This window comes from Sminthopsis crassicaudata, chromosome 3, assembly GCF_048593235.1.
Source record: "Sminthopsis crassicaudata isolate SCR6 chromosome 3, ASM4859323v1, whole genome shotgun sequence".
Classification (NCBI taxonomy): Eukaryota; Metazoa; Chordata; class Mammalia; order Dasyuromorphia; family Dasyuridae; genus Sminthopsis; species Sminthopsis crassicaudata.
Window position 1 is genome coordinate 18,467,562 of NC_133619.1, and position 20,681 is coordinate 18,488,242.

General features: G+C 50.4%; 1 protein-coding gene and 1 long non-coding RNA gene across 3 annotated transcripts in view; one reads left to right on the top strand and one right to left on the bottom strand.

The window, feature by feature from the left end:
• PPM1L (protein phosphatase, Mg2+/Mn2+ dependent 1L) overlaps positions 1–20,465 on the top strand; it is a 218,545-nt gene extending 198,080 nt beyond the window's left edge. For both annotated transcript variants that reach the window (XM_074298106.1, XM_074298105.1), the window contains exons 4-5: positions 4,524–4,685; positions 11,407–20,465. In XM_074298106.1, coding sequence (XP_074154207.1) covers positions 4,524–4,685; positions 11,407–11,753 — 509 coding nt within the window. In that variant the 3' untranslated portion in view covers positions 11,754–20,465. The remainder of the gene's footprint in view (positions 1–4,523; positions 4,686–11,406) is intronic.
• On the bottom strand, positions 4,980–11,666 carry LOC141560242 (uncharacterized). Its single transcript, XR_012487670.1, has 4 exons — positions 11,528–11,666; positions 9,289–9,398; positions 7,035–7,607; positions 4,980–5,134 (listed from the first exon to the last, which is right to left on the bottom strand). It is a non-coding gene; the product is annotated as an uncharacterized LOC141560242 (long non-coding RNA).
• Positions 20,466–20,681: the final 216 nt, after the last annotated feature.

Here is a 20,681-nt window from a genome sequence, read left to right on the forward strand (position 1 = left end):
CACTCCTTGGTGCGATGTTCCCCTGAGAAATCCAGATCCAACATTGAGGGATTTTTGATCCCTTCCTTCGCGAAAACCGCATGTGAAAGTTTGGAAATAGTAAAAGCAAAGTGTATCTCGTCAGTTTATTTGAAAACCACTGTCTTAATAATATAACTATGGCGTCATGAGCAGCCTTCATTACAAAACAAGTCCTGAAGTTCATGGATGAGCCCAAACACCCGTTTCTGAGAGTGCGAATTGAATAGCGTTTGTGGAGAGCATCTCAGGGAATCCTGAGCATTAAAAATTACATCCCAAATACGTTCCTTAATATACATTACTTACACACAGAACCTTCTACTTAACAAATAGATCACATTTGTTCCCTGACTTTAAGAGCAAAATTCTCCTCTGAGAGGACAATAACAGGGAATCTCAGAAAACAGGGTGCCCGGGGCAACGTCTGCTCCACAAGACTCTGGCCCCAGCACCTTCAGGCAGCAGGCGAGCCTTCCTGCAGGCTTCTGGGCCTGGGGTCTTTGGCCACCGATCTACCTGTGTGGCCCCGAGGTGCTCCTGATGCCTGGGCCCTTGGAAATCCCTGGTTCTTTCCCTAAGGCTCTGTGGGATCATGGGTTGTTCTAGAATTGTACCAGGCCTTGAGATCAACCTCCCTGACCTTCATTCCGTGGGTACTTTCCCCTTCCCTTCTTGGAAATCAAGATTCTTCCTCTTCCCTGGGGAGAAAAGGGGTGAACTCCAGAGAATTTTCTCAGCAACAGGCCACTTTTCCCAGGGAAGTAGGACTGGGAACTAAGATTTAAATAGCTCTAGGACCTCCAGTCTCACAGTGCCATGCCAAGAGCACAAGGAACCCGCTAAAAATAAAGCACCGACAGAAGAGTTATTACTCTTCCATTCCTGTCCTGCTTGGGTCTGTGCCACAAAATGCTCTGAGAAGATCATTTCAAGTAAGTCTCTTACACGAGACTGGGTCAGATCACAGAGCCAGATGAGAAAAGAGGGGAAAGCATGTAAAATACAAAACTGGGGGCAGCTAGGCGGTGCAGGGGTTACAGCACCAGCCCTGAAGTCAGGAGGACCCGCGTTCAAATCCAACCTCAGACACTTAATACTTCCCAGCTGTGTGACCCTGGGCAACCACTTAACCCCAATTGCCTCAGCCAAAAATAAAATACGGACCATGTAATAATAATGACCAAGCTTGCCTTGAGAGAAGACTGAAAAAGTGTCCCTTCCTTTCATCTTTGCAGAGTCAGGGAGCCACGGGTGTGGAATATCGCATACACTGTCGGATACAGTTGATGTGTTAGTTGGTTTGGCTGAAATGATTTTTTCTTGTAAAACAAAAGCCTGGTCTGTATTGGGGAGCAAGGAAAGTTACAAGCAAAATATACCAATAAAAACATTTTAAGAATAAGCTTTTTTTTTTTTTTAGTAAGATAGGGATAGCTAGAGAAAACATGTCCCTAACATGGTGATGTAGAAGCAGGGCTGGGGAAAAGTTCTGGCCCCAGAATTATCTTCAGCCTAATCTAGGGCTACTTGGATTGAAGCATGTTGCTCCTAAGGATCATATCTTCGTCCTCCTCCTGGGTAATTCACGCTTGTATAAAACTGGAACATTTCAGAGGGCTTTCCTCACGTGCAGCAGGTGGAATTATTTGTGTGGCAGATGAGGAAACTAAGTCTAAGGGGGTACCAGGGTTACAGCAGACATTGGTGCTCACTGCCTCTTACAGGTGCGAGAAGCACCTGGGGACAATAAGAATTTAAATTCAGGGTACCTTTAGTAAGTTATCATTCTGCAATCCCACTCAACTCTGTAACTTGTACTAAGTGGCGATCTGCAAAACTGGATGCTAATAATTGCTGAGGATACAGATGAAACTGCCCTGCCCTCAGGGAGTGGGTATTCTGGGAATTTTGAGCTGAATGAGAAAACATAATTAGGGAAGAGGAAAGGAAGTAGAACACGGAAGACTCTCCAACTCGTAATTCTTTAATTATGGGAAGAAAGGACATTTTCTGTATGAGGAAGCCGAGTCCGTGATGAATAAAAACTGCAAGAGAGTTTCTAGGTAATTTTAATCAGTTATCAGTTAGACTAACTAATAATCAATAAATTGATAGTGGTTTCTCTTGGAGACACTAACTTCCTTAGTTTGGGGGTTTTGTTTTTGTTTTTTTGTTTTGTTTTGTTTTTTGTTTTAAAGGGAAGGCCTCCAAAAGGAGAAATCAACCTTGCTTGGGGAACAGTTAATGAAGTGGTGAGCATTTCAACAAGGAGACGGCTTGAAAGCTTTCAGCTCCTCCTGCTGAGAATGAGACTTGGTCATGAGACTCCAGCACTATGGACAGAGCAGTCTCTGTTCAGACCACGGGGGCTGGTTTTCTCCTTTATGAGCTGGGCCACTTTAGTGGAGGGTTTCAAGGGCCTGGGATTTTCCCTAAGGGCAGTAATTCACCTAAATTATTTTCTGTTTACCCCCTTCACAGAAGTAAGTTCTCCTAGTTGGTGTTTGTACCCCAAGGATTAGGGAGTTCATAAGCCATGCCATTCCAAGATCCACTGACTGGTCTACAGGAGTTGGTCTCAGAATAAGGAAATAAAGGGAAGGTCTTCATCCAAATCTAAGAAGTGGTTGTTAAAAATAATGGTAAAATGTAATTTTTTTCTTAAACTCTAGAAAAGTGGTCCAAGGACTCACTTATAGTAAATGTCAGGATTTGAATTCAGATTCACTGGCTTAGCCTTTCTACTCAAGCCACCTTGTTTCTTAAAGTCAACTGCACTTTCCCACTTCGGACGTGGGCTCAATGTCAAATAAACCGTAGGTGTGAGCAGCAGCCTGTCACAGGAGGGAAGAAGCAGCAGCTGGAAACTTTTTATAATATTATAATTACATAGAAGTTAAAACAGTGACATTGAATTTTTTAAATCTACAGTTTTTCTACAGTGTGACACTATAGAAAAATCCTGAAGTCGGAGTCAGAAAAGCTCTGGGTTCTGATCTTATCTACCTACAGTGTTAAGTAGGTGGGTGACTTAAGCAAGTCATTTAGCCAGTTTCCACCTCACTTTCTTCATCTGTAAAATACAGATAATAATAATAGCGCTTACCTCCCAGTTCATTCTTAGGACCAGAGAAATAACATTTGAAATCAGTTTTTTGAAAAATGTTTATGACATTCTTGGTAAACCTTAAAATGCTACAAAAATCACTGAGTCACGGATTTAGAGCAAGAAGGGACCTTGACAGCCCCTGGTCTAACCCTGTCACTTGAGAGACACATGGCAGTGTGATCTTCTCTGAGTGTCAGGCTCCTCTTCTGTAAAATCTGCAAAATTATACCATCTGTATCATATTCTTGTTGTGAGAATCAAAGGAGGTAAGACAGTAAAGCACTTTGTAAACTATAAGGTAATGAAAACAACTTCTGTATTCTTGTGTGTCTGTGATTCTATACATGTGATCCTTCCCTCCATTAAAGTTGATTGAGCCTATCCATCCATCCGTCTGTTTGTCCTTCCGTCTCTCTATCCATCCATCCATCCATCTGTCCTTTCATCTCTCCATCCGTCTATTGTTCCATCTCTCTATCCATCCGTCCTTCCATCTATTTGTCTATCCATCTGTCCTTCCTTATGTCCCTCTCTCTATCTATCCAACCATCTGTATATCCTTCCATCCATCCCTCCCTCCATCCATCCCTCTATCCTTCCAATTCAGACCAAGAGGCTGAGCATTTAAGCCCTGAAAACAGAAGAGTAAACAGAAGCCCATTCTTTTCTTTTTTGCTGAGGCAGTTGGGGTTAAGTGACCTGTCCAGGGTCACACAGCCAGGAAGTGTTAAGTGTCTGAGGTTGGATTTGAACTCAGGCCCTCCTGACTTTGGGGCCGGTGCTCTATCCACTGCGCCTCTGGCTGCCCCGAGAAGCCCATTCTCGAATCCACTCCTTGTCCCTCCTTGGCTTTGGCATTTGTCTACACTGATTCCTTTAGCAGTAACATATGTCCCCTCTGGAAGTCCCCAGGGGGAGCACGATGGCAGCTTCTTTCATCTCGGTAGCAGAGGCAGTCAGGAGGCGAGAGTTTCCAACATCCATCCTTATGGATGGAGAGCCAAGAAGCCAAAATCATGAATCATGTGACAGGGAAGAGCTCCAGGCTGGGCCTTTTAGAAGGCGATTGCAGATTGTCACTGAAGCCGTTGCCTCTGGAGGGAGAGGGGTGTACGGTGTCCTGACCCCTTGCCCTCCAGAGTCCTTTGACTCTTTTGTGAGCTCTGCATTGAACTGGGATGGAGCCGGGGAGCGGGGACAGAACGGAGGCAAACGGAGGAGCCAGCAGCAGGACCCAAGCTCTCTGGTCCGGCTCTGGCTGGGAAGCTGGCTGTCAGGGCCGAGAAGGTCCGTTAAGCAGACTTGGGGGTCTGCCCGCTGCTCGCTGGGCCGGGAGACCCTCCTCCCCAGTCCTGGTGATGGCCCCTCACCTCCCCTTCCTCCTGTTTTCCAGGTACCACGTGTTTGATTGCGCTCTTGTCAGACAAGGACCTCACTGTGGCCAACGTCGGTGACTCGAGGGGCGTCCTCTGTGACAAGGATGGCAACGCCATTCCCCTGTCTCACGATCACAAGCCTTATCAGCTGAAGGAGAGGAAGAGGATTAAGAGAGCTGGTGAGTGCAGGAGGGCCCTTGGGATTCCCTTTTTGCTATAAAAGTCCTTTATTCTTCTTTCTTAAGAATGGATTTTATCGATGCTCCTTGTGTTTACACCCCCCTCATTTCCAGATTTATCCCTCTCTCCCAGGGGCCTCCCCTCCCGTTAAAACTCAGTGCCCATTTTCAGTGAGGTCAGACATCAAACATCTACAACCGGGAACGGATCGTTGAAGTGAAAATAGAGATAACATTAACAGCAGACCCACTTACAGAGCATTGTAGGGTTTGCACAGAGCATGCGACAAGTATTATCTTTTCGGCCATTAGAGCACCCCAGAAATAAGCACCCGGGTAGTGTCGTCCCCATTTTGCCAGCGAGGATGCTGGGATTTCCTCAGAGGAGAATGGCTTATCTATCGCACAGATGTCTCCAAAGCAGAACGTGAACACAGGCTATTCTGGCTCTGAAGAAAAATGTGAAATATTAAGGAAGTTCTTATTATCTACTTAAAGAAAACAAAACAGGGTATCCCTGGGACAGCAGAGGCAGTCGCCTTTCCTCAAAGACAAAGGCGAGTGAATCCTGGACTTCTTGTTCTTGTTCCTGGGCCTTGTCTGTCGCTCAGGGCTCCGTGTTAAGGCCGTCTTTTGTACCAGTCCGTAAAAGTAAACACATGAACAACAGCGGTTACGGTCCGTGGATGGGCAGAGTTAATCATCTTGGATGTAGGGCTTGAGCTAAAACTGGGGTCTAAACAATAACTGAGTCTTTCGCCAGGCTCAGGACCCAAGTGGCTCCAGGCTCTCTCTCTCTCTCTCCTGTCCCCTTCTCTGTCTCTGAGCGTGTCTGTTTCTACCTCTGTTTCTCCTCTTATTCCCCCCCTTCCTCCTCCCTTTCTGTCTCTCTCCTTCTGTCTCTTCCTCCCTCCTCTTCTCTCTCCCTGTTTCTGTTTTTCCCTCCCTCTCCCTCCCTGTCTCTCCTCCTCCCTCTCTCCTCCCTCTCTCCCTCCCTCCCTTTCCCTCCCCCTCCCAAAGCTACAACACAAACCCCCCAGGAGCAGTGGCATGGTTTTCACCCCCAGGCAGGCCCTCATGGAAGCCCTTTCCAAGCGGGCACCTGCCATGGCACCAGATGACATTTTCACGGGGGCTGTGGATGCTCTCGTAGGTGATTTTCTGCCCTCCCTGTGCTTGTCCGCACAGCGGGTCCCCTTCTGTTCTGTGCCCCCTGGGGCTCCCCAGGCCAGTGCTCCTCCAAGCCTTGCTCTGTTTGCCCCGGGGGCCTCTGGGCTCTTAGTCTGAGGCTGGAGCAGGATCCTCACTGCCCAGCGTGAGCGTGTGTTAAGCAGAGACTGGCTCTGAGGGCCCCGTTCGGCCTCTAAGTGAGAGCCAGCAAACATCGGACTTTTCTGAGGAATAAATGAGAGAGGGGCTGGAAGCCTCAGCCTGGCCTGAGTGCACAAGGTATTCTGGGAAGGAGGCGGGGAGGGAGAGAGAGACAGAGAGAAAAAGAGAGAGAGAGATGGAGAGAGAGAGACATAGAGACAGAGAGAGAAAAGGAGAGAGAGAGACAGACAGCCAGAGACAGAGAGAAAAAGAGAGACAGAGATGGAGAGAGACATAGAGACAGAGAGAGAAAAGGAGAGAGAGAGACAGACAGCCAGAGACAGAGAGAAAAAGAGAGACAGAGATGGAGAGAGACATAGAGACAGAGAGAGAAAAGGAGAGAGAGAGACAGACAGCCAGAGACAGAGAGAAAAAGAGAGACAGAGATGGAGAGAGACATAGAGACAGAGAGAGAAAAGGAGAGAGAGAGACAGACAGCCAGAGACAGAGAGAAAAAGAGAGACAGAGATGGAGAGAGACATAGAGACAGAGAGAGAAAAGGAGAGAGAGAGACAGACAGCCAGAGACAGAGAGAAAAAGAGAGACAGAGATGGAGAGAGAGACAGAGATGGAGAGAGAGAGACAGACAGACAGCCAGAGACAGAGAGAGAGAGACGAGATGAGACATAGAGACAGAGAGAGAAAAGGAGAGAGAGAGAGAGAGAGAAGGGGACAGGAGAGAGAGAGAGAGAGAGAGAGAGAGAGAGAGAGAGAGAGAGAGAGAGAGAGAGAGAGAGAGAGAGAAGGGGACAGGAGAGAGAGAGAGAGAGAGAGAGAGAGAGAGAGAGAGAGAGAGAGAGAGAGAGAGAGAAGGGGACAGGAGAGAGAGAGAGAGAGAGAGAGAGAGAGAGAGAGAGAGAGAGAGAGAGAGAGAGAGAAGGGGACAGGAGAGAGACTGCTAGCCATTTGGCTCCCGGGCCTGACTGAATTGGACAATGTTTTTACCTCTGTACCCCCGCAGCATCCCCGTTTTCTCACCGGTAAAATAAGGGGTGGGATGGTATCCTGCCTTTGGAGTAACGTGAATCCTTGTGCAGGTCAGTCCATGCCAGAAAAACCCCTAAAAAATAAAGCGGGCGAAGACCCTTCTCCGTGCCGCTGGCCAGGGTCCCCGCCTTTGTTAAATAAGCACAGAAAGCCTCAGTCTGGCCCACTTTTGGATTCTCCTCCAAAACCAGATGGCTCCGGGCGCGCTGACACCTGGGGGAGCTCTGCCAAATGTTGGGCCCGCAGGGGCCCGACGGTCTCTCTGAGAGTTAGCCTTGGCCGGTTTTATGGGACGTGTGAGCTAAAATGACTAGGTTGGAGGCTGGGAGTTTTGTAAACGTGTTTATTGCGTTCCCTCTGGTTTGTTTTTGTACCTTCTCGCTCTCACCCTCCTGTTTGTCTCTGCAGTGTTTCATGAGCCATCTGGGGGCCTGTTTTTGCTGCCGCTTTTTAATCACAGCAGGGCTTTCCGAGGCCCCCTCTCTGGCTGCCATGAGTGGGGTGTGGGGGCTCGAGACGTTTCAGGACTGTCTGAGGGAGACACCCCGGGGGCTGCTCCCATTCCTGCAGAGAAGAGAAAAAAAAATACAAAACACTGAAGAAAAAGCAACATCCGGGACACATTTCATAGGATTCAGGCCTGGAAGGGCTCTTGAGGTCTGGTCCCATTCCCTTATTTCAAAGCTTCCATCCACCTTTACTTTTTTCTCTTTTTTCCCCCCAAGGCATTAGGGGTTAAGTGACTTGCCCAGGGTCACACAGCCAGGAAGTGTTCCGTGTCTGAGGCCGGGTTTGACTTCAGTGCCATCTTTACTTTTACAGATTGGGAAACTGAGGCCCTGACAGATGACAGGCTCTGTACAGTCATCTCGGTGGGGATGTCAGAGCCCAGATGCGGAGCCAGATCAGGGGATCAGAGACTTGGAGTATCTGGGCGGCCCCTGAGCCTCATGCACTGGACAGATGTGGAAACTGAGGCACATTAAGACCTGCCCAGGCTCGCAGGGTCAGCAGATGTCTAAGGCAGAATTGGAACCCAGGGCTTCTTGGGGCCAGCCCAGCACTTTCTCCAGCATGGAGCTTAGTGCCCTGGACTCTAGAACCGGTGCTTCTTGCCACTGTTATTACTTACTGACATTTCAGAGAGGACGTCCCATGTGGGAGCCAGCCTACGTGGGCACACCTCCCATTTACTCACACCCAGGCCAGCCTGAGTTGTACTAGTTTGCAAGATGATTTTTAAATTTTGAAGTGAGGATTTATACCTTAGAAATCAGCAGACACTCTAAATCAGGGCTCAACTTATTGTTTTGTTTCTTGTCTAGACTTGAGAAAGTGATAAAGAAGTTGGAGGTAATGCAGATTAAACTTAAAAGGGCATCCTGTGGATTTTTGGGTGGGGAAGCTTGTTGTTAAATATTTATCTACCAGCTGCCCCCCTCCCCCTCTCACATACACTTTTTTCCTATCCCCTCCCCTGACTCAGTCTCATCTCTTTCTCTTTTCTCTCTCTCACACTCTCCTTTCTCCTCCCTCCCTCCCTCCCTCCCTCCATCTCTCTCTCTCTCTCTCTCTCTCTCTCTCTCTCTCTGTCTCTCTCTCTGTCTCTCTCTGTCTCTCTCTCTCTCTCTCTCTCCCCCTCCCTCCCTCCCTCCCTCCCTCCCTCCCTCCCTCCCTCTCTCTCTCTCTCTCTCTCTCTCTCTCTGTCTCTCTCTCTGTCTCTGTCTCTGTCTCTCTCTCTCTGTCTCTCTCTCTCTCTCTCTCTCCCTCTCTGTTTCTCTCTACATACATACATATATATATGTATTTGGTGACCAGGAACCAGTATGATTGTTCAAGCTGTGAAATCTAAGCTTGGGGCTCAGCCCTGACGTTTGCTGTGATCACTGACTTGATTTCTCACTGCAGTTTCCTCATCTTCAAAATGGGGACTCTAACCCTGCCACCGTGTATTTCTGAGGCTCCCTGGGAGGGGGAACCACTAAAATAAAAGCGCTCCCAGCGATATGTGAGTCTCTATTGTTCTGTTTCTGCCACGGAAGGAAGGCCACAATTAATTAATTTCCTGGCTGTTCTTTCTTGTTGCGGCCGTTAGGAGTTTGGTCTTTAGCTGAGAGATGTATGTGGAGGGCCATGTTTAGTGATTTACTGCGGACACGTCTCTGTCTCTTCTAAATATCTTGGCTGAAGACCAAGCAGTTAATGCCTAAATCAGGGAAGGGCGAGAAGCACATTAATAATTTACCCGAGGCCTGTTTTCCACGTCCATTTGCTCGCGAATTGTTGGCAGAAACCTGTAGGAGAGGGTTCGCCTCTCCTGAGCTGGGGTTCGGTTAGCCGGCGTCCCGATGCTGCCTCCCTTCCCAAAGAAACCAGTAATTAATGTTGTAATATTAATATGAAATAATAATAATAATAATATAAGGTGCTCGTAAAAGGGGAGGCCCTCGCCCAGCCAGGGAGTCAGAGCGTGTCTCCCCTAAGGCCCGCGCTTAATGTTTTGCCGCTCCCACGCTCTAATGTTCCACAGTAAATCCTGTTTGTCCCAACTGCAAACCTCTAGAAAGCGTTTTTCCGACATCTCCCAGGGCAGCCAGCCTGGAGAAACTGAGTCATGGACGCCGCTGGGGCCCCTGAGGCGAGTCCCTGCTGTCCCTCAGGGCGCCCAAGGATCCCACAGTCTGCCCAGGCTCTTGGGGTGGCTTTCTTCGCCTGCAGCCGCCCTCGTTGAGGAAAGAAGGCTCGGTGCAGACGTGGCTGTGGAGGGCCCGAGACAGGGAGACCTGGGTTCAGACGCTCCCTGCCTGTGTTAGGTCACTGAGGCCCACAGAATGATCTTCATTTACAGATGGGGAAGCTGAGTCTGAAAGGGCTTGGCTGCCCTGCGGGGTCCTAGGATGAGAGAGCAGGATGGGAGTCTCCTTCCCAGCTCTAAGCCTGTGCTCGTCCTGCTGGGCTGTCCGCTCCCTGCTGACTTTGTGCTGGGGCTCAGCTCTGCTCATTCTCCTTCCTGGGGTCCGTTTCCTCATCTGTAAAATGGGGGTCGGACCAGCTGGGCCACCAAGGCCCCTTCCGCCCCACGAGGCCTGTGCATTGAGGCTCTCCCATGGGTGGTCTGTGAGCCGGAGGCCTGGGGCCTGGGGTCAGGGAGGAGTTCCCTGGGGGGACGGGCTCAGGGGAAGCCCCTCCCTTGAGCCTTGGCACCCAGCTCATTGCTTTCTCCTCTGACACCTTTGTGGGGAAGCCTTTTTCAGAGTTCCTGGCTCCCCGGGGCCTTATGGAGGGCTTGGGAGCGGAGCTGGGTCACACAGAGGCCCTTCTCTGGGCTCCCATTCCATGTGTGTGCCTTCGGGAGCTGGCCCGGACATGGGGACAGGGTGGCTCAATGGGCAGCCACTGCATTTTGAACAGCTTGGTAGGAGCCTGACTCTCATGGCTCCTGATGAATATTAGAAACCGTAGAGCAGAGCAGGTCCGCCTTCCTGGGATCGGGCTGGTCATCAATCTCACGGTCCCTCTTTCTAACCCACCAACACCCGTCTGTCTCAGCGCCTGTGGCAGAGCGTGGGCACGGGGGAGAGCCAACTCTGGCGCCGTGGTGGGTCTCCCCGATGCCCGCAGTGGTCGCCCCCATCCTCGGCCGTCCCTGTCCCATGGAGCGTACACGCACACACACGTCCCACTCACGCACACACCCCTCTGCTCCCAGAAGGGCCCCCCCTCCCTCAACCAACAAAAACCCACCTTGTGGCTCGGAGCAGGGAACAGGGGACGAGCAGGATGGTCAAGGGGGTTTTACCCATAAACACTAATGGAACTTGCCGTTCCCCAGGACAGGGTGTCCCAAAAGTCGCAGGGCAAAGAAGCTCCGAGCTGGAGCCCCCATAGATGACGGCTCTGGGGCCGCCCTCAGGCGCCCTCTCCGCCAGCTCTTCACTCCTGGCTCCCTGAGGGGATCCTAAGGCTGACTAAGGCCCGGCTCCCTCCCCTGAGGTACCCCTGCTTTCAAAGGAGACTGCGAGTCTTTCACATTGAAAGCGTGGAAGGCTAACCGCACGGTGGGGGGCAAGGAGACAGGCCATAAAGAAGCTGGGCTGTGCAGACAGGCAGCGTCCGGGGGCTGGAACCGGAGCCCGGGAGAGCCGAGGTGCAGGTGGCTGCGGCGGGCACCTTGCTGTGCCAGCCTGGGCCTCCTTGCCCGGAGGTGAGGGTAACCGCGGCCCCACTTCCAAGGATTACCATTTGTGCCCGGCTCTGCAAACCCTTGGAGCGCCCAGAAACCCGGGCCGTCCCCAGCCGCCCTGGCCCTGCTCAGAGGCCGTGGAAGGCCGAGCCCCGCGCTAACGCTCTCCCTGTTTTCCAGGTGGCTTCATCAGCTTCAACGGCTCCTGGAGGGTCCAGGGGATCTTGGCCATGTCTCGCTCCCTGGGGGATTACCCGCTGAAAAACCTGAACGTGGTCATCCCCGACCCGGACATCCTGACCTTCGACCTGGACAAGCTGCAGCCCGAGTTCATGATCCTGGCTTCGGACGGCCTGTGGGACGCCTTCAGCAACGAGGAGGCCGTGCGCTTCATCAAGGAGCGCTTGGACGAGCCCCACTTTGGGGCAAAGAGCATCGTCTTGCAGTCCTTCTACAGAGGCTGCCCCGACAACATCACCGTCATGGTGGTGAAGTTCAGGAACAGCAGCAAAACGGAGGAGCAGTGAGGGCCCGGCCGGCCTCCGGACTGAGGACTCCCGGCCGTTGCGTGACTGATGTGGTAGAAAAGTAGCGAACTCCTAGAAGTCGGCCGGAAGATCCGGGACAGCCCCGCTCCCTAAGGGCGGCCGGAGCGCCCGGGGCTGGACCGCGTCTTCCGCCTTCTCTCCCGCTTCCTCCGCCAGGTTTCTAAAGTGTATCTCTGTAAGCTTCCCCGCATAGCTCCGGAGAGGGGGCGCATACGTCGGCTATGCTGCCCGGTCTCCGGTCTCCATTTTAAGGTTTATTTTTCATCCCCTTTAAAACGTCTTCAGGTTGCGGACTCCCTAAGCCCGCTTTGGGGCGGCAGCGTGGGCACGTAGGAAAGCCCAGCGAGTGACCGCTCCCGAGGCTGGACACGCCCGCCCCGGCCCCCGCGCTGCCCGGAGAGCCAGGGCCATCGGCTGCCTTTGCTGCTTTCTGGGGACTGAGGGAAGGGGGAGGTAGGGCCGGGCAGGGGGCGCAGCCTCTGACTTCGGCAGCATCTTTGGGCAAGCCCCATGCCCCTGGCCTGAGCCCAGCCGGGACCGGCGTCCGGCCCCCCCCCCCAGTGGCCGCGTGGGCGTTGCCTTAGTTCTCCTTGGCCAGTGTCCTGGGGAGTCGGGCCGTCAGCGCGGGATGCACAGCCCCAACGTCGTTCCGGCTGGGACTTTTTTTAATCTTAGTGGCTTTAGGGGACTGGTCCCAGGCGTTCGTCAGCTCATCCCGGGCTCCTGTTCCTCCTGTCGGAGGAAGTCCCAGCCACTTGGGCCCGAGTGGAAACATAGCCTTCCCAGTGATTTGGGCTGGGAGCGAGCCCCCTCCCCCTCCTCCCCCGCCCTGGGATCACGAGCGGCCGGGCTCCCTTGGTCACTTCCTTGAGGCCTGCAGTGGCCTGGAAATCCGTGCTCCGCTGTGGCCGGACCGACTGGGGAGCGGCCCCGGCCCCTGCATGAGCCAGCGGACGCAGAGCAGGCCAGACTGCCCTTCCCCGAGGCCTTCGCGGGCGTCCGGCCTGCTTGCCTCCGCTCTCTGGTACTTGGAAAAGCACGCCGGCAGTCGCCTGGCCCTGAGGCCTGCTCCCCCGGAGGGGGCCCATCCTCCTTCCTGCTTGCCCCCTGAGTTTCCCTGGCGATGACAGAGGAGAGGCCCCGGGCTGCTGGTGAGAATGGCAGCCCCGAGGGGCCTCAGCCTGATGGAGGAGTCCTCCAGAGGCAAATTCAGGCGGGGTCAGAGGGCCGGAGGTCAGACCTTCTCCCGGAGAAGGAAGCGAGGCAGCGGCTTGGTGTCGGGCAGGATTGGAACCTTGGGCCATTGCCCCCAGCTGCACCCGGAAGGTTCCCCATTTCTGGAGCTCTTCTCCACAGGAGCTCCCCGAGATGCTGGGAGGGAGGGCCCTGAGCAGAAGGGAAGTCTGACAGGATGCTGAAGGAAGGGACAGGCTGGCACCGGCAGAGGAGGGGGAGGGTGGGGGGCTCTGGTGGACCTCCTCCGCTGCTCCCCCGGAAAGTAACCTGGGCCCCCAGCTGTGAGTGCTGGGGGGAGGGAGGGCCCTTGGGCTCCTGGTGTCAACCCCACTGCCAAAGCGTTGCCATAGGATGGGAGAGTGAGAGGCCGGGCCCTCAAGCCTCTCTAGAGCTGGGCTGCTGTCCGTGGTCCCCATTGTGCCAAATTCAGGTGAGGTTTCCCCTCTGTCTCAGGGGGCTGAGACTGGGGAGCCCAGGTGAGGAATCACGCCCCGAGACCTGCCTTCCTGCTGCATCCGAGAACGGACACTCCTAAGGGGCTTTGGGTGCTGGTCTCGGGTCCGGCCGTCTGTGTGTCAGAGGGAGAGCTCGCTGGCTGAGGCCTCTTGGTGTGACCGGGTGCCTGGGATCACAGACTAAAGCTGGATGCTTCCTTTGAGGCCGAAGGGTGGGGCTGCTGCCTCTTACTGTTGGGGTGACTGAGGCTGGGGGGGGGCTGCGCCAGGTCACTTGGCTTCAGAGCTGCGTAGCCCCAGCCGCTCCCACAGACCGCCCGCCCGCCGTGCAGCCTGGCACAGAGGGACCCAAAGGCACGCTCTGTGCGCTGTGAGGGCCGTTGGCCCGTCACCCAGAGCTTCTCTAGGACCCTTTCTCTAAGGTCCGGCTCCGGCCCCGCAGAGCCCATTCTACACAGACCTTGTTTAGTTCCCGGGAGTGTAAATGGCAGCATCTAATGTGTGTGTATCTCTCTACACTCAGCCCCAGAGGCTCTAGATATAAGCATAAGGACACCCATTTCTCCCCCTGAGTAAGTAGAGGCAGGGCAGACCACTCTGAGGTTCTTGCCATAAGTGAAAGATACCCACAAATAATGGTCGGTTTTTCTTTGGCTCCCCCCAGTATTTGTCCAAAGGGGAAACAGTCCCTCCCCTAGCTGGAGAATCTAGTAGAACTTGATCATGTAGAGAGCAAAAAAGGGCCATCAAGGTCACCTAATCCATAACGCGAATAGATGGAGAGCCCAAAGAGAGCTCGATGTTCCCCTTGTCCGCTCCCTCAGGTACAGATACAGATGCTAAGTGATGATGGAACCTTCCTGGTGCAGAGGGACAACAAAGCGGGGCCTGCCCTCAGGAAGCTGGCAGGATCCACAAAATAAGTACAGCGATGACAAGCGTGGCTTGGGGGGCCCCGGCCATCGGTCCAGCCCTCTCGCCGCTCCGCCTTCTTGGCCTTCCCATCCTTGTCCCTGCTCTGTGTGTGTGTATAATGTGGCTATATACACACACATACACGCACATATGTGCGACACATTTTAAAGTAGCCTTTTTCTAGGGCTTCACGGCCCCCCGAGAATCATGCTAGTGGAACAGCCTTGTATGAAGGAGAAAATAGAACAGCTCTTTATTCCAAGATAGGACCGCAAAGTTGAACTTTAGAGGCGATATGCCCATCAGTGTGCCAAGGAAATAGCAGACTTTAGAGGGTACAGGGAAAAAAAACCAGGCTCGACCCGTTCTGTGTTTTGGCCTTCTTAGATATCTGGAGAAATTTAGGGACCCCTCCTCAGAATCATGTTTTTACATATTTTATATAAATACACGGGATTATTAAGGAAACTAGTGATAAATAAATAACAAAATAACTTGCTTTTTAGCAAAAACGTTCCCTTCCTAGGTGGATTTGCTGTTTTACGATGGCATTTTATTCCTGACTCATCCAAAAAAAGGAAGATCTAAAATTGCCCGTTTAGTTATCGAGTATCCTTTAAGAAGCGGCTAACCGTGTTGGGTAGTTACCACTTACATAAACATAGGATGTAACATCATCCTTGATCCTTGAAAGGATCTGGATGTTTTCTAGGCCACACGCTTGGTGTTTTGGTCTGTCATGGCCCAGAGCTATGATTTCACCACTTGCAGCAGCACTTTCTGTTATTTGTGGTTTTGAGTGTTGAGAAGTTGGATGACTTGCTCATGAGGACAGAGCTGGTCTGATTCGGAGATGGGACCTGAACTTAGCTCTTTGAACTTGATCCCTGCCAGATACCCGCTTTATGAAGTTGTCGCCTCAAAATCTAACAAATAAAACCATGGAATAACAATAACGTTTTCCCGAATCCTGGAAAGGCTATGTCTCTTCCAGAGAAATTGCAAAGTTTTTAGTGTTTTTGGTGGTACTTTTAGCAGGCTCTTGTGTCCATTGCGTACCTGAGTCGATTTCCAGAGCTCTCCATTGTATGATGATGGCTTTGGGTGTGATCCATTCTGGGAATCCTCACCTTGATTGTCCAGGTAGCAATGAATAATTGGAAGTAAGTGACGTGGGGAAGTCCTGGAAGTGTGTATTTAAATGGAACGGGCCTATTTCTGAAGATGGAAGATCTTATTATAGGTTCGCGTCTCTATAGATAGTCAGTCCTCATCCCCCTGCCCCCCACACTCTAACAGCTCCCCATATGTTCAGCAAGGAAGGCATCCTCTGTACCGTCAGCTTTCTAAATCCAAGTCAAGCATTTAAAGGAGAATGTGGATCTGTCTCTTCCTACTTGACCTTAAGGGACTTCGTGACTTCCTGACTGATGTAGAACCTTGTCCAGAAATTCCTCGCAGGAGGGAGCATCCGGCTTGGGGGGTTTCAGGCTTGGTTTCCTTGGCCAGATTCTCTCCAGCTCCCCCTCGTGCCACGGACATGTGGCCGTTCTCTCATCACTGAGTCTCGGCACCTTCACCAACAGATTCTCCTTCTGGTTTGGGTGTTTTTTTAGGATCTGATGCTAACACTTTTCTTGAATGTGAACAGCTCCTAGATTTAGAAACAGTCTTTTTCTAGGGCTTCATGGCGCCCATGGAATCACGCCTCTAGAACAGTGTTGTGTGAAGAGGGGAACAGGGCGGCTCTGCTGTTTTATTCCAAGATAAGGCCACCAAGTTGAATTTAAGTGGCGATGTGCCCGTCCGTGGGCCAAGTCATGGCAGACTTTAGAGGTATAGGATAAAAACCAGACTTATGTGTTTTGTGTGTTATGGACCTCTCATGAAGGGCTCCTTGGTGGATGCCCTCATCCCCGTGGTCCAGGTCAGAGCCCATCCTGCCGTGTTACCACCTGATTCTTGTCGGTACCTGCCTAATGGGCCTCCTTCCAGATCTCTGGCTGTCGCATGGTGCTGTCTGTCCATCATCCCTCTCTCTTATTGTATGACTTCTTTCCAATCATGCTTCTGTCTGAAAACACCTTTCCTTATGAAAGGCCAAACGTGTTTACATTTTGCAAAAGAAGGTACGACATAGTGTTGTCTCACACGCCGGATATTCCGTGCTCCACCAGATCCAATAAAAGAATTGGACTCAGGAAGATGACATTGTGGGCTCATGGACAGGCAGAGGAAATGGTCCCCGGTTGTTGTTTTTTCCCAAGGTAGGGGGCACAAAGTTAAGCATATTGTTTGTATGTTAAAGATCTGGCAAATCCTTTTCTAACTAAGCTAACTAATCCATTTGCTTGGATTATTACTGATCCGGATGACCTCTCAGGCCCCTCCGAGCTGTAAAGAATCCCAAGATGCCATTTTAGCCTTTCTCGTTTCCCTTTGGGCCCCACTCATGACCACAATGACATATCTTTAATACTAATGAATGATTTCTAATCCAGTTTTTGAGCATCCACTTTCCTTATCCATATCCATGAACATCCATATGCATAGCACACAAAATGAATCCAGGTTATGTAAAATTGAAGTGGATTAACTAGGCAATTCTTGTAAAGAAGACTTGACCTCCTGATGATTTTGATGCAAAAGCTGAATTAATAAGAAGGAATTATCAACAGAAAAGGCGGAAGGGAAATGTCCCTTATGGTCCATGTGAATATTTGGATGTTGTTGCCCTCGGCACAAAATGGGACAGTCTCTCATTATATACATGGAAGCACTCTCATAAAGGAGCATCTTGGAGACTAAGCGTCCCCGCCGTGCTCATGCACAGCCCCGGAAGGAGATAGGGTGGGTGGGCACAGCAGCCGAGCCTCTTCAGCTCCTCTCTGCCGTGACCCACTCACCTGGCCTCCCTTCCCTCCAGGGGAATAATCCCTCATGGACAGCCATCATAGGATCACAGATTTAGAGCAGGAAACGGACCTTGGGACCAGCTCGTCCAGCCCCGGATGAGAAAAATAGGCTCCTACGGGTTGTGTTTGAGCCAAGTTCACACAACCAGGTAGTGACATAGGAAGGTCCAGGTGTTCCAGAACCGTGGCAGGGTCTACACAAGTACACTGCTTCCCCGTCTGCAAAAAGGAATATTTAGGGAGACCCATCCCGGCCTCTCACCAGACATTTTCTAATGAAACGATGGCCAGACGATGAGGGATGGAAACAGCTCTGCAGGACTCATTTTTCCTTGGCTCCCAGGTGGCTACAAAACATATAAGTAAAATGAGGAGCAGGGATGGTGTTTATCATCATGCGTTTCTGGTTTTCTCATCGGTCAGCTGTATAGAAACAGTAAGAATACCACTTCTGATGACCAACTTCTAGCGATACCGGATTTGCCTTGTTATTCAGGCTGAAAACTTGGCTCATTGCAGTCTTAGATAGTAGGGTCTTACATCCTGACCAAGCACAGGAGCCACCCCCGCCCATCACTCCGAAGGGTGGGACCCAGAGAGGAAGGGGCTTTGGGGAATTGCACAAACTGCTTCGTTTATAGGAATGAAGATGTAAGTTTTCCCTTGTTTGGAAAGCTATACTTACCAGGAGAGGTTTGGATTTGTTGGTTTTAAGCTGGTCATAAAAGGAGTCCAAAGAAATAACATCCACTGGCTTTCGAGGGAAATGCGCAATGTGTGGTGAGGCGTATTTGCCAAACTCAATACTTTAGTTTATTTGGATGATGAATCATAGGAACATAGATTTGAAGGGGAAATGGGCCAGTCTAGTCAATGCCAGGAATCGAGGTTCATCCCCAAGTGCTTGTACATCTAAGGCTCTTTCTACTGCTCTCCAGAGCTTCGCCTTGCTTCCTCTCATGCTTCATTTCCAAGACATATTTTAAAGAGATAAACAAGGGTTGCCATTTGTGAGAGACTTCGGTTTTCTTAATTTTTTAAGACTGCAACTATGGTGCAGTAGGACTGATCCAGAATTCTGGCTTTGCCATTGGCTGGGTGACCTTCAGTAAGGTACTTCTGGGCCGAGTTTCCTCATCTGCAAAATGTCAAGGTTAGAATAGATGATCTTAAAGCTTTACAACAGTTTTGTGGTTGTGTATTTTAGGCTCTTTTCTGGACTTCCCCAAGGACCCATGATTTTACAAAGTGAGAGAGTCAGAGGAGGGCTAGTGTCAGAAGACCTGGGAGCAAGCCTTGCTCTGACTCGCATGGCCACACTGTGAGCAAATCACTTGGCCTCTGAGGGCCCTTTGAGAACTAAGACTATGAATGGCAGAGCATTATGGGTCTGCACTGGTGGAGGAAATCTCCCCTCTGGGAATTCCCTATACTGTTGAAATCATAGGACTGGTCCAAAAGACGAATATAAAATGGAGACAGAAATGAATTGGTAGTAGGAAAATATGAAGTAAGCCCTCGTGGGCAACCCACTCTTTGCATCTTGACAAGGAGACCAAAGCTTTCTTTGACAAGGACATTTTAGTTTCAATGTATGAATGGCTGAAAAACGAGTTTTACATTAGGGTCTGGTTCACAGTTGGCACTTAATAAATGCTTTAATTGAACTGAATTTTCTCATCTTTATGCACCACGGATTAGGGCCTGTCATTGGAATCATGTGGAAGAGTTCGTTTTTAAGCTGTACAAGGGATATCACTTCCCTTAGGGCCTTGGAATAAAGGAAGACGATGACCATAGAGGGATTCCCTCCCTTATGATTGGTTGGCATTTAAGTCCAGGATAATCCTCCTCTTATTTCCGATCTTCCTCTGTAATCTGTGACCTCTTTCCAGTTTTGCATCCTAGGAGAACAATTAAATAATACCTGACTTTCCTTTGGAATCCATTCTGCTCTTCCTCCCAAGCTTCCTGTATCAGATCCACAGTCACCGAGCTTCCTTACCAGCTGCCTGGTAGACTCTCATCCACTGGTCTACACACGGCCGCGTAGCCAGTTCACCAACAAGGGTCTCCAAAGCATTTTCAGGAAGTAACAGACAAGCTTTGGAGCGGGAAGTTTGGGGCTTGGATCCCAGCAGTCGCTGAAATGCTTTTCTTCATCTGTGAAGTGAGAACTTGACACACAACTTCAAGGTCCCTTCTGTTCAGTAGGGCGCCAGGTCTTTGAGGGCAGGGACTTGCGCAGCTTCTTTTATCTCCATCTCCCCATGCTATCACAGGCTGGCTCGCAGCCAGCCCCTCAGTGCTTTTTGAATTACCAGACATACATTACCCAGTCCTTTTCCCAATCTATTCATAGTGCCAACATCTGGAGTTGAAAAGCATTTTCATCAGGCCCAGGAATTCTTTGTCATTATCACTAAATCAGAGTAAATTTAAAGAAAATGAAAATCTTTTCTGGTTTGATGGAGCCCAATTTGAGAAGAAATTAGAACAGAAATCATACATCCTTAGGCAGTAGGAGCGATCTCAAAAAGTTCTAGTATCTTCAAGGGGCCAATTTTCTAATACTCAGTAGATGAAATTTCAGAATCAAGAAGGATCCTTAGCATTTTCCGTTATAAGAATGAGAATGGATTATTATTATTCATATTTTGGCCTTTAAATGCTCGACTCAAGACCTTGTCATGGTTCAGCCTTTTCAGAGCCACCAGCCTTGGTTTGGGGTAGAAGCGGCGCAAGTCCGGCTGGGACTTTCCCCTGGCGTGGTGGACAGTGTGTCGGAAGCCAAGTTGGCCGGGAGAACCACAACAAAACCCTGGGGCAACCTCATTACTCTTGTTACTCGTCGGAGGATTTTATAATGATATTCTACATTTGTCTCTGAGAGACAATTTGAAAAAGCAAAACCGCCATGTCGATACCCCATTACGTTCCCCGTAGCCCTTCGTAGAGTGGATGGTGTGCTCGGTCCCACCCCGGTAGGGAGCTCTGGCCCTCTCTTCCCCATGTGTACTCCAGTTAGATGTAGCGGTGTCCCTCCTAATCCCTGTGTTTGTGCAATTTCAGATGCTGTATTATTGTATCCAAAACAATGGACTACTGAAATTTCAGCCTCCGTGATATGATTCCAATGAAAATAAATCCATTAAAATTACCTGACTTTACATAAGGACTCCCCTGTGGTTTATTTGTTGTTGTTGAGATTATTCAATGCCTGGGTAAAACTACAGGGCTGTGAGAATTATGGAGCAAGAAAATATATTCGATTTAAGGACATCCAAAAAAACCCTTACAACTTTTTGATATCTTAAAAAAAAATTTTTTTAATAGGATGAACAGCATTTGTTTTAAAAATCATTTGTTTTATACAATTTGTAATT